The 12,793-nt window shown below is 39.4% G+C and overlaps 1 protein-coding gene across 1 annotated transcript in view; it reads right to left on the bottom strand.

Moving 5' to 3' along the window:
- Positions 1 to 12,793, bottom strand: part of AOPEP (aminopeptidase O (putative)) — a gene marked incomplete at its 5' end in the record, with an annotated part of 184,993 nt that overhangs the window by 71,125 nt on the left and 101,075 nt on the right. The window contains 2 exons of the mRNA XM_084304916.1: positions 6,680 to 6,763; positions 7,478 to 7,540. Of these exons, the coding sequence (XP_084161042.1) occupies positions 6,680 to 6,763; positions 7,478 to 7,540 (147 nt within the window). The remainder of the gene's footprint in view (positions 1 to 6,679; positions 6,764 to 7,477; positions 7,541 to 12,793) is intronic.

The following is a 12,793-nucleotide window of genomic DNA, read 5'->3' as shown; positions in this document are numbered from 1 at the left end:
AGCAATGCGTCTGAAGATAGGAGCTAGACAGTTGTGAGTAGTCACTACATTTGCAACCACAAGAAAAGTAAAACAAGGAAATATATGCAGCATAGACAAAATAAGCACAGTATAATTTACACAACTTTAGGAATTTGATTCTCTGCCTGTTCAATTAAGCCTTCACAGGATTTACTTGCTTTTAAGGGCCACCTTACTGATCTAAGAGTTTTTTAGTAGGTAGATGGGGGGCAGAAAGGTGATGTAAGAAGCACCCGTGGCCACTATTAAGGGGTACAGCCATGAAAAAGCAGATTAACTACTTCCAAAATCTTTAAAACCAGTTCTGTAAAAGCTCTAGCCTTTGCCTTCTGCACTCATGTATTTCTTCCTTTAAATGACAATATCTACATTTACAAACACCTACGTGTGCTTTCATTATAAAGTATCTGAACATAATCTAAACTGATAAAGACACAGAATGAGAACAATAGCTAAGAATCATCAGTGAGAAATTATTAAACCTATTCTGGACAATGAGTAATAAATCTCATACAAATACAACACATTTAATACTGAAATAAAGCATATTAGAGCCAGTAGACCCATTAAAACTCCTTTGGAGTCATTAGAGTCAGGTATTTCAGGAATAACTTTGGGACATTTAGACCAAGTCAATTATTCATGCCCAAGTGTATATTCTCAAGTAACGACAAAAAAAATACATATGAAAAACTGGGGAAGACAATTTATGGAGTATTTCAATGCACTGCATCACACTTTTCAAACGTAGTTAAGTTGGTCCAGTTGCAAATGCCCTGAAACAGACAACTGTCTTTCTACTCCCAAAACTCACTACACCGCCACTCAGAATTACCTGTATAAGAAGTGGACAGTAAAACGTTGAGAAGTACTAAAAAGAATCAAATGCTTTCTGCTATTTTGGAAAGAACAAATCTGTTCCCACATTTTCCATTTCCTGTTTAATTAAGGACAAAAGGTACTTGTAAGCTAAGGTGTAAAGGAGCCCATATCAACCACTAAAAATGACTTTTTAACTAGAATCAGCAATAGACTCAAATGTTGGTGACATTAGTTGATTGCAGTAATTTATCATGTGATAACATATGCAAACACTGCCTCATTCAAATGCCTCCAATGAGGCTGATTAGCAAATACTGTTCTATCACAGGAGTATAACCAGTTCTTTCTACAAATCAAAAGGGAAAAAACCCTCCACTAAAACTTCATTTTTCTTTCCTTCACAAGTCTCATTTTTTACATTAGAGTGACCTTAATCTTTCACTGCACAGGAGGGAGCAGGCCAATGGTTTGAACCACCATAATTACCAGTGATGTAATTATCTCTAAACTTTAAACTATTTCAACGCATGGCCATGCTGGCCTGAGTTCTCATAATTTAGGAATTGTCACCTCAGACTCCGAAAGGGAGCAGGTGCATCATTGTATGTGTGGTGATAAGTTGCAGCATTGATCTAAAACTGCAGCTTGAATGGGGCCTAATAGGAATATTCAACCTTTGACAATAGAATAATAATATCCATCTTGGAGACTCAGTGTGAAATATGCTATATATTTATACTTGTTAATGAAGACAGGTGCTATTGAAAAGGAAAACAACGTTTTCAGTAGTGTCATGTCAATATAAGACATAGCTGATATTGGATTCAGAATTGGATTTTTTTTTTTTTTAAATGTGTATATTTTTACCTATAGGCACAGGTATTTGCTTGTGCTCTGAAATGCATCTCAAGTCAGCTTTGAGGCAGGGCAATCCTAAAAAATAAAGTGTTTTGGAGCTGTACAATTACAGTTTCCAAACAACCCATAAATATAGATATTTTTTTATGAAGATAGAAAGCTAAACACTGAAAATGTTTAATGTTAACAGCCTGAAATTGCATTCCTATGTATTCAGGGGGAAAGTTTTTTAAAACAACACACTATTTCTAAAATGACTTAACATTTACTGCAATTCTACTCTATGCATGATGTGCATTCTAATTTTCTTTCCATGTTTGACAAAGGAAATAAATGTTATCTGCTAACAACGGATACCAGCAAACACAGTGTTCCTCCAGTTCTGTAGGATTAGGAAAATTTGGCTATGTAAGGTACCACAAGTGATTCCACTGAACACTTCCTGAAGAACACTTTAGGACTTGTTACATTTTTTTCTTTAGCTGTTATGGTCTATGCAGTGTGCTAGTGCGAGATACATATTTCAGATTTGGTCCTTGCTTTGATTCTCAGCTTGGTGGATTAAAGTAAAAGCATTCACTTTGAGAAACAGAGAGTACATAATAACCAAAGTTTTAAAGAAACTTTAATGCCTTGTATTTTACTATTCCTTCACCCGAATTAGCAGAAGGACATTATCCTGAATAAATTCCCTAGTTAAATGGAAGCTCTCTTAGCACACTGTATTTTCTTCTACTTTTTTTTTTCCTCTCTTCAGAGACATCAAAACATTTTCTACTTCAGGTGTAACATCACAACTCGTTATAATGAATTGCAAGAATGATTTCTTGTGTTTTAGTTACACTGGTGATCTCGTTGTTAAAGTACAAAAGAGGTATAGCATTTGGCATTAGTCATACATACCACAACTTTTATTTTGATTTTTTTTATTAAAATTTTAATTGCTATTTCAAAGTAATTTTTGTTCAGGTTATTAACAGAGCTTAAATACTACTACAGCTGCAAACCTCTGGAGTGAGAAGAAAGTGAATGATCAATGGCAACAACCACCAGGAAAAAAAAAAATCAAAGACAAATTTTGTGTAAACTAACACAAACTTAAAACACATGAAAAACGTACTTCCAATAAAGCAGAAGAAATTATTCTGGAGAAGTTGAAGTATCCCTCAAAGTTTCAGTACAGAATCAAACTAAAACTGAAAGCAGACAACCTCTAGTTTGATAATTTGCAACAAATCGGCTTCCTTACTGTATATATATACACTTTTCAATGCTCTCTCCCTAACTTCTGTGTACGCTTGGCATCTCATCTTATGACACTTTTACTGCCACAGGAGCGCTTTCAAGTATCTTTTATATTTTAACACTGCATTTCATGTAAAAGTGGATTACTCTCCTCATAAAAAGAAATGATTCTCCTCAAATTCGACAGCGGATACGTATCGCATGCTACATTTCCACTAGTCAGACTGAAAGATGACTCTCTTCCAACACTCAGAATTGGTATGGACAACAGAAACCTTTTCAAACAGGCACAGTCCAGTAAAACAACAAAAAAATATATAATGCTTAGCATTTCTCCCACTTGTCTCATCATAGCAGAACACTCATTTTAACCAATCCTTTCCAACCTTTGGTTCTACTCTCCTCTACATTTCTCAAATAAACAACATTCTTTACCAATACATATACTGACTGAAGAATTTGCCAACCAGCTAAATTACATGGACAAAGAGACAGCATAAGATTAAATAAGGAGTAAACTACAAGAAGGTTGACCAAAGCAGAAATGCATGTATGTACTTGTGTCCGAATGTGGGAGTGTCAAACAATTATATAGAGTACTAGATCAAATAAGGTGAGCAAAAAGGAAGAACTTAAAAAGTATAAAAGAGTAAATACGAAGTAATAAACGGTATTGAAGATGACCAAAAGAGACAAAGAAGAAAGATCACTGAAACAGAAGCAGAAAAAACAGATTTTAGTAAAAGCTACAAAAAAAAAAATAAAACATTTGAGAGAAAGAGCAGTAAAATGTTTGAAATGGAAAAAAGTTTTAAAAAGAGAAAAGCAAAAGAACTCTTAGTTACTTGTCTAGAGAGTCCTTCTCATCCATAAAATTCATTACGCTGCATTAATCCGTTGCGTGAGGGTCCATGCTGGAGAGCACCAGCACACCTTTCTACACAAGCTTCCCCACTGGTTCACATGCCCCTGGAGTGCAGTTAGCACTACCAGTTACACAGTTCTTACCCAGCACATGCTATTTTCAAATTTTCTTTAAATGCAGAGACGTGCATGCACAGCCAGTTCCTGCAAACTTAACTGTTTAGAAGACGAGTTTTTTCAAGAAGCAATTCCCCCACAGTTGTCAGCAACCTTTCCTCCACAATTCTGTTTCACTTATTCCATAGTTAGATACCTCTGTCCTAGATTTTGTACTTGGATGCAGAACTAGTTGCTTTGATTTGGCGGTGTCTCAGGATAGCAAAGTCATCCATCTTGTATTAGAAATAGGACTTCCTATCATAAAGAAAAAAAATTATAGAGGAAAATTGGACAGCACAGGAACGTGAAAGTTTAGAGGCTCTATTTAAAGTTTGTGCTCATTCTGAAAGGCTAAGATCAACAAGATCAATCTATAGCTTGGTTTTCTAGCTGTAGCAGACAGGTCAGTAACCTTACTTTAATTACATTTGTGATATAAGCTGATACACAATCTTTGACTTTTCTGTTTACTTCTTGCTCTGCTTCTTATCTTCCTGTTTTCACTCCATTGTTTTACCTCTGTCTCTGTTGCTTTCTTCAAAGGCACCTTCCTCTTTCATTATGTACTTTTTTCTTTCTTATTTTCTTGTTTATCCACAAAGGATTACTTGAACTATGCCATGCTGTTTCTACTCCAGGCCAATATGAAGCCAGATGAAAGTCAAGAATTCTAGAGGTATGGAGATCAACCCCATCCACTCTGCCTGGGCAACACCTACCTGGACTAGTAAAATCTGTATCAAAAACTTAGCTGGAACCAAAAGCCTGAATCCAAATACTGCAATAAGGTTCTGCCAGCACCAGGGAGATCTCACTCCTTTTTCCTCTTTTTCTCATCTCTAACTCTTGGAAAAGTCATTATTCTAAGGAACGTGATTCCCATCCTCAGTCCCCAGTCAACAGTCTCAGTACCAAATGTAAGCTTATCTACATGCCTTTCCTTTCCCATGCAGTAGAGTGCCCTGCCAATGCATCTCTCTGAATCCACACTGAATCTCCGAGAATTGATATTTAAGGATATTAGAAGAAAATGTGTATTCTTGCCTTTAATTTTAGTTCACATTTCTGTTTACAGACCTTAAAACAATTTATTCTTAAAAGTAGTAATATCTTAGTTTAATACATTAGTATTTGCATTTCTAACACAGCTGATCTACACCCTACAGATTTATCTCACAACCCTTGGAACAGTAGAAGCTGAACAATCTCTCAGATATAAACGGAAATTTGTCATAAAGAGGTTTTTGCACTGAGGAAGCTTTCTCCTACAAAAAGAGACAAAGACGGTGTAACAGTGCAAGATACTTCTAACGGCACTTTGGAAGGTGTGGACCTACTTTGTATCATTTCAAAATTACTTCAAACTGTAAGCAGACTGTAGCTTATATTAGGGCTATTTGGACCTTCAATGCATTTTGCTCAACGATTTACACTCTACTTTAAGAAATTGTTCTTAATCTTAACATAAATGATTGTAAATACAAATGGTAAACGTGCAAAGAAAAGTCATGTATGGGAAAACAAACGAATGGAATTATTTGGTGCAATCATTTGTGTTTGGATCATGTCATTCTGAAGTGCGACAAATACAAAACACCTTTTCCTAAATGATGTATACCAGTTACAAATTAAAAGTAATAGCAAACTGAAGGATGCAATTTGGTGATTTTTTAAACTCACCATGGAGCTGGGAAGTCACCCACATACAACAATGCACTTTGTAGACATTTGTTAAATACAGCAATGCCCATACTAAGGCAACACATCCTAGGAGTTGGCAGTCATGCTATCAGCAAGAATTTGGCTACAGAAACAGCAATGATTCATCATACATTCTAGAAGCACTGTCGAAACAGCAAAACAACATACTGCTATTTTAATCCTTTAAAGGTAACAAGGGTTTAAAAATAATAATAATTAAAATATATTTCTATAACCAAAGCAAGCAAGAAAAATCATAATTCTAATAATGCATTTGGAAATATATCCCTATTCATTTGTGATAGCTATTAGAAACTTTTTTTTTTCCCCAGAGGACATAAAATAGTTATTTAATACAAGTGTCGGCTGATTACTTACCTCTCTACTTTGTATTTTAAATGGTCAGCTTAATATTATAGCACAAATGTTTCACAATGGGTAAATGAAAAGTCACTAGTTTAAAAATAGTTTAATTAAGGTTGCATTCGGTTTTAAAATCCTTTGTAGTTATTTTTAAAATAACCACCAAGACACATTTTCGTGAATGCCCCTATATGATTTTCAGATCACCCTCTGAATGACGAGCCAGATGCAGTTATAGCACCTTTTTCAATGCACGCATATTATGTTTTTGTCCCAAAACCCACCAAGAAAAACCATTTCTCAGCTAACAGTACCTGAAGACTTGCAAATAATGGTGCAGATCCTGACAAAAGCTCTCAAGTTACCTCTTATGAGAGTGTGCTGATCTTACTTCTGCAAAACATTCAAGTTAAATGCAAACACAGGGAACTTTTGTCCCTGGAATTATAAACAGATCTGAGGACTATAAATTGATTTCCATAATAATCAGAATGAAACACTGAAATTATCAATAACACTCTTTTGCTATCACCTTGACAAAGATGCTCAAAACCACCTCTTTAACGTTTAGAATGGAATCAGCTGAAAGCATTTCAGTCGTGCTGCCCTTTGTCCGTTTGCACAAACGCACATCGTGATCCCTTACCTTTTGGAAAGTGCCTTCATCCTGCCTTCTTTTCTTTTTGCCGCTTTTTCTGATCCTCTGGTTTGCCCGAATCCATTTTGTGACCTGGAGTTCAAAACCGTAGTGGATTTTTAGGAAGAAGGTGCAACCTGGGTGCAGCTACTCAGCGTTAGTAAGAAGCTATAAACAGACGCGAGACACGTTTTTCCATTGCTTCATTGGAAAGAGGAAAAGCGTTTTTCCCTAAGAATGACATGTTCTTAGGTAATCTGCTTAGCTACTCGTGCATGGTCAGAGCGAGATGCTGTTCTTCATCCTACGAAAGCACTTTCCCTTCTGCTCTTTCCTACAGCAAACTTACAGCTTTCAGCTTAGGAATTTTATTTCATTTTGCATAAGGGAAGCGTGCTTGATGCCAGACCAGGCTGCCAAACGGACAGCTACCACTGCTGTGTGCAAAAAAAATCCTGGGGAAAACCTCTTCGCCCTACCCTTTACCCCTCTCACAAAATTTATCTCCTGCCACCCCCTCGGGCGTTGCTGCAGACTACCAACGCCAACTGCGGACAGCGGGGTTGTTATTAAATCATCAGGTAACAGCACGTGGGTGTTGCTTTCCCCCCCCCCCCCCACCCCCCAAATACGAATGTTTTTATTCCTGATCCGAACGCAGGTTTGGTTTTATTTAAGTGAAACTGCATCAAAGCGTGGCGGGAGGGGGGTCGGGTGGAGCCTGCAGGGGACGGAGCAGGGGGGGCACCCCGGACGGGGCGGCCGGGGGACAGCGAGCCCCAGCCGCGGAGACGGCTCCCCCCTCACCTCGCCGCTCACTTGCTGGACGAGCCGGCTCTCCTTCCACGTCTCGCCCTCCTCCAGCAGAGGCTGCACGGGGGGAGAAAGAGCACGGTGAGGCGGCAGCCCCCACCCCGACAGCCTCGCCCCGAGGCGCCCGCTCCGCCACCGCCACCGCCACCGCCACCACCCCCGTCCCCGGGCCCCGTCGCGTCCCGTCCCGTCCCGTCCCGTCCCGTCCCGTCGCGTCCCAGCCCAGGCCGCCCCGCAGCCCTCGGTCGGAAATGAAACACCTCCGCGGGGTCCCCCGCCCCCGTGCTCGGGCCCCGGAGCCCCGCGGAGAGGAGGAGCCTTGCCTTAAAGACGTAGGGGCCGGGAGGCAGCGGGGCGGCCGCCGGGGAGCTGCCGCGCCGCCCCCGGGCCGGCCCCGAGCTGTCCCCGGGGACGGCCCTTGCTGGGATGGATCCCCCGGGATCCATCGCGGTCTGTCGCCCCACAGGGATGCTGTCCTGCCCAGCCCTTTCCTGCCCCACTCACTGCTGTCCCCCGCAGCACGCCTGCCACCTGAGGAGCGCGGCTGCTGCGTGAAAAGCCTTGGAAATCCCGAAACGCGCCCTAAAAGCGAGACCCGATGCAGGCGTTTTATTCCTCCCCGGGCGCAGCGAGCCCTTTGCTGAGGGCTCTGTTACAAGCTGGGTTCAGCAGCAGGTGATTAAATGTAGGCACGGGGCTGCCAGCAGATGTTCCTGTGGCTCCCTCGGCCAGATCCTCAAACCCCGCCGCGATGGGAGCCACCCGAGCGGTGTCAGCCGCCAGAAATTCCTGGGTTAGGGATTTTTTTGCACGCCTCGCATTTAGCACTTGAAACAAGACACGCACACGAAAAGGCAGACTGCGTCCCACCTGGTGTAATTACGGTGTTTTCAGGATTTTAAAACTAGATTGTGCTCTGTATGACAATTCCCTGAAAACTTCAAAAGAAAAGCTGTGCTTTTGTAAAAAAAAAAAAGAAAAAAAAAAAAGAAGGCTCATCAAAGCAACTGCTTGAGCAAACTCCCTCTCAAGTAGAAATAGATGGACTTTGCAAACAGATTTAAGCAAATAAAGGTAGGTCCAAATTAGTGTGTGCTAAATCTCGACAGTATCCCTTTAACTCTATAACTAAAAAAAAAAAATAAAAAAAAATAACCCTCTCTCCTACTCTTTTTGTTTCACTGCCACAACATCCTTCTTTCAAGATCAAAAGCTATAGATCAAAGCTGAGATCAAACTCAATGCTTTAAATAGAAGCAACTTCACCATGACCTATTATACAAAGAACTTTTTAATAGAGCTATCACAGTAGAAAATCTTATTATAGATTTTTATTTCACACACACAACAGGTCCACTTAAAACCAGTATCAACAACGTATTTTTATTTCGTAAAACAACAGATTTTCCACTAAACAGTAGCTCTGGAAAGCTGCTATAAATTGACTCTTGAACTGTGCGTGTCTGAATGAAGCAAATAATAGAGCACAGTTCAAAGAAACCGAACAAGAACATGAACAAAAAAAAAGTGATGTTAATGGCAAACACGCATTAATGCAGTTACCTAAAAAATAGCGCTCCTTTAATCAGTTAGCAGATTAGATCATGTATTCCCACAGAAGTTATGGGAGGGACTGGGTCATAGAAAAAGTGAGACACACTTTCCCAAAATACTTTAAAGAATTACACTTTTTCTCCCGTCAAAAGTTTGGAGAAAAGTAGGGAAAAAAAGGTAAGAAGAGACATTGATTTGCAGACCCAAAGACCCTGAGGCCGGCCTGGGATGAAAATGCCTACTTTCTGAAACAAACAGAATGTGTGTTAAAACTCAGAAGTAGCTCCTCTTTTCCTGCCAGTAGTGCACAGCAGTGAAGACAACTCACCAGGAGCTGTTATTGATTTTTATAATGGAAATATACCTTGTGGAGCCAACACCTGGGGTTCCCTGGTGGTGGCTGCTGTGCACATCATAGCTTCCACACTCATCTACTGTAGGATGACAGCACTGCTGCTTAAGATCGGAACTAATGTGTCCACACAGACAGACTGCAGTGTAAAGAAAGCAGTGAGAGAAGCAGGGTGGGCTGAACGAGCTGTGGTCACAGCACACCAGCTGTGCAGTCAGCTGTTAACTCTACTTATTCGGGCTTCAGTAAGATTTATCTCATGATCAGAGTAGGAAAATTTGCTTGGAAAACAGGGGGAGAGTGAGAGAAAGAGAGGGAGAATGGAAAGAATGAAAGGAAGAGGAGGGGAAGACAGCACAGGAAAGATTGTTTTAAGAATATTTGATCTCCAACATGTTCTTCCACACCCCAAAAGGAAAGAGCTTACACTAGATAAAAGGGCAATAGAACACCCCAATTAACGGGATTGTGACTGCCTCATTCTTCACCAGCAGTCCTAGTTGGTGTCCTCATGACCATGACCTGTCATTCTCAAATCCCCTCACAACTGAAATTAAGGGTTGAGTCCATCCTGCATGTCATTGTTGGGCACAGCTTTCAGAAACTGCTAATGGAGCTATCGTTTGTAACGCTTAGACTGGGAGCAAGCATTTATCCATCTCAAAGGATCCTAGGATCCTTCACTCTTGCAGAACCAGGACTAAAGCAGAATTTTGAAATATGTGGGAAGAGGTCGCACTTTCTACCAACTGGATGAAGATAGGCCCAATATCCTTTGTACATGACTTAGACAGAGATTTACACATCAGTTATTCTTCAAGTCAGACCAGGTCCCAAGCATACAATGAATTTTCAGGATTGTACGTAGGCTAGAAAACAACAGGATATTTATGCAACAGGCAACCATTTCCTTTTTAATTGAAGCACAAAATGATTTTATATTAATTAGGCTGTGATGACTACTAATGATATTTCATGAATCAATGAAAAATCATAATTGCACACTTTCCCTTTGCATGAATTGTCTATAATCTCAGCTGGTCTGTGCCACTCTAATGCTAAAGCATTCAGTACTGCTCAACCAAGGTAATTTTATCTCTGGAGGACACTGAATCGGTGCCATTTTGTTTGCTTGCAGCAGTTTTCAGATACTGGAAAGCACAGATAAAAGATTGAAAAGTGTAATAAAACTAAAACTATCTACTGTAAATGAATTTTAGAAGAGCTTCTACAAAGCTGAGGATAGTAACTAATGCAGTCGAGTCATATTTTCCAGTCTCTAATTTCTAGACGTTCGATTCCTCTCAATTACTGAATTTTACACTGTGTGTACACGCCCACATATACGCATATATATTCAGGTCTATGTAGACAACAGCAAGAGAAAAGAAAAATCTCTGGAAAATTGTAATAAATTTTTAAAGCAATATTTTATCCAGAAGCTAACAAGATGAATAATAATGGCTTGAAACATTGGATTATATAATTCTCCAAGGGCAATATTTTCAAGCCTTTTAAAGACCTACTGTTACCAAAATCTGGCAGAGACACTCAGGGGGCAGTAGGCTACCACTGAAAATCAGAAGGTGGCTGCTTGCATCCACATTGCAACTTTACTTGCAAGACACAGTATATCAACGGCTGATCAAAATTACTGAAAAAGCAATGCAGTCCAGACTATGCTCCTTTAAGAACAGCAAGTCCTCCAATTGACTGCAGTTTTCATGGGGACAACTTCATTCACTGAAGTGGGAAATCAGATTGTATTTGTATTTTAGGAAAAATGGTAATTTATGTCGATAACATAAATCCAAGTGCTCTAATTCCTCCAAAAGTGTCTGTGGTGGTGTTAACATACTCTTTTCAGATCAGCATGCTGTTTTTAACATTCTTCAATGAAACACCTCTACAGAGACATTATGTTCAAATCAAACTTGCCATTCCTGAAAATATATCTACCTCCAAGAGATAAAAATCTGTAGAAACAAAAACTCTGAGGATGTGCTTTCAGTACACTTCAACATGACTTTCAAATACTGTGGCAGGAAATACTGCAAATACGTCCTTCATATCCATATTAACAGGCCTTCTTTAGGGATAAAGTTTCTACCTAAAGATGAATCACTGCAACTGCCTCTTTAGTCCCAGATCAAATTCACAATCTGATAAAGAAAGTATCTCTGACCACATGCCCATGGGATCTCTAAATATTAGATTATTACTTAGATTATTATAATTAGATTACTTAGATTATTATAAGACTTATTACTTATTAGTAAATAATAATATGTAGCAAAAAATGACATATAAATTATATATCACATATATATTATAATAATACTTTTGATTATGCTTTTTTTTTTTTTTAATTCTGATTTCATCAGGTACTCTCACTAGGTGACCTTCTGGAGCAACTGGAAGAGTACATTATTGGTTTTTTATATTTAGGCTTTTCTGCTTGAGAAGTATTCCCATGTGTGGGAATACTTTTCAATAAAGCACAGTCCAGACTGTAAATTACAACACCTTCCTCTACAAGAAGCAAGAAAATATTTAAAAGATGTCATGCTCTTTAATACAATCATGTATGGAAATGAGGCCTCACATTTCAGGTTGGCCCTGCACTTGTTTAATTTAAAAGTAATGTGAATCAGACTTTCTGAACCCAGAGGAAAATGTCAGGGCTCAACTATCTTTGACATAAGAGAAACCTCTACAAATTTCACTTTTGCTCCATCCAACACTGAGATCTTGGTAGTCAGTGGATAGTTGCTGGCTGGCTGAAATACATAGGACTTTGAAAGTCCCTTGGCATTATTATGTTGTTGTTGCTGCTGCTGCTCTCATAACTGAAATTACAGGGAAAAACAAAAATAAACATGCCTGAACATAGACACTGGACAGTCCTGTCCCACTCATGACAGGTAGTGTTTTCCTTCCTCCTCCAGCGTGAAGAGACTCAGAGAAAACAAGGCTGTGTTTCTTGTTTAAGAAATAAAATACATCTTTCAGAGACACCGACCTCTGAGTCTTACTGATCTCTTGAAGCAATCAAAAACCCTTCCAGCAGTTCCAGAAAGGAAACTTATTCAAGACAAAAGTCAATTAGTTCTCTGTTGGCCTGTATGCTAAGGATAATAACTATTAGCTGAACCATGGCTTTTACTGCTAATTTTTATATTGACCATTAGTTTTGTCCGCCAATAGACCTTTCAAAACTATCTTTCCCAAGACATCTTCATTTTGGCATTTAAATTTCACTGTGGGCATAGAAGAGAGTAGACAAAATAGCTAAAGCATTCTGGAGGAGAAAAACACATCACTTTTGCATTAAGTTTATGTGGCAAAGTTTTGGTAGCAGGGACAGGGGAGGATGCAGGGGATGCCTCCGTGAGAAGATACCA

The sequence above is a fragment of the Netta rufina genome (genome assembly GCF_964035555.1).
Source record: "Netta rufina genome assembly, chromosome: Z".
Taxonomy (NCBI): domain Eukaryota; kingdom Metazoa; phylum Chordata; class Aves; order Anseriformes; family Anatidae; genus Netta; species Netta rufina.
Note: the sequence above shows the minus strand (reverse complement) of the source record. Positions and strands in the feature narration are given on the sequence as shown.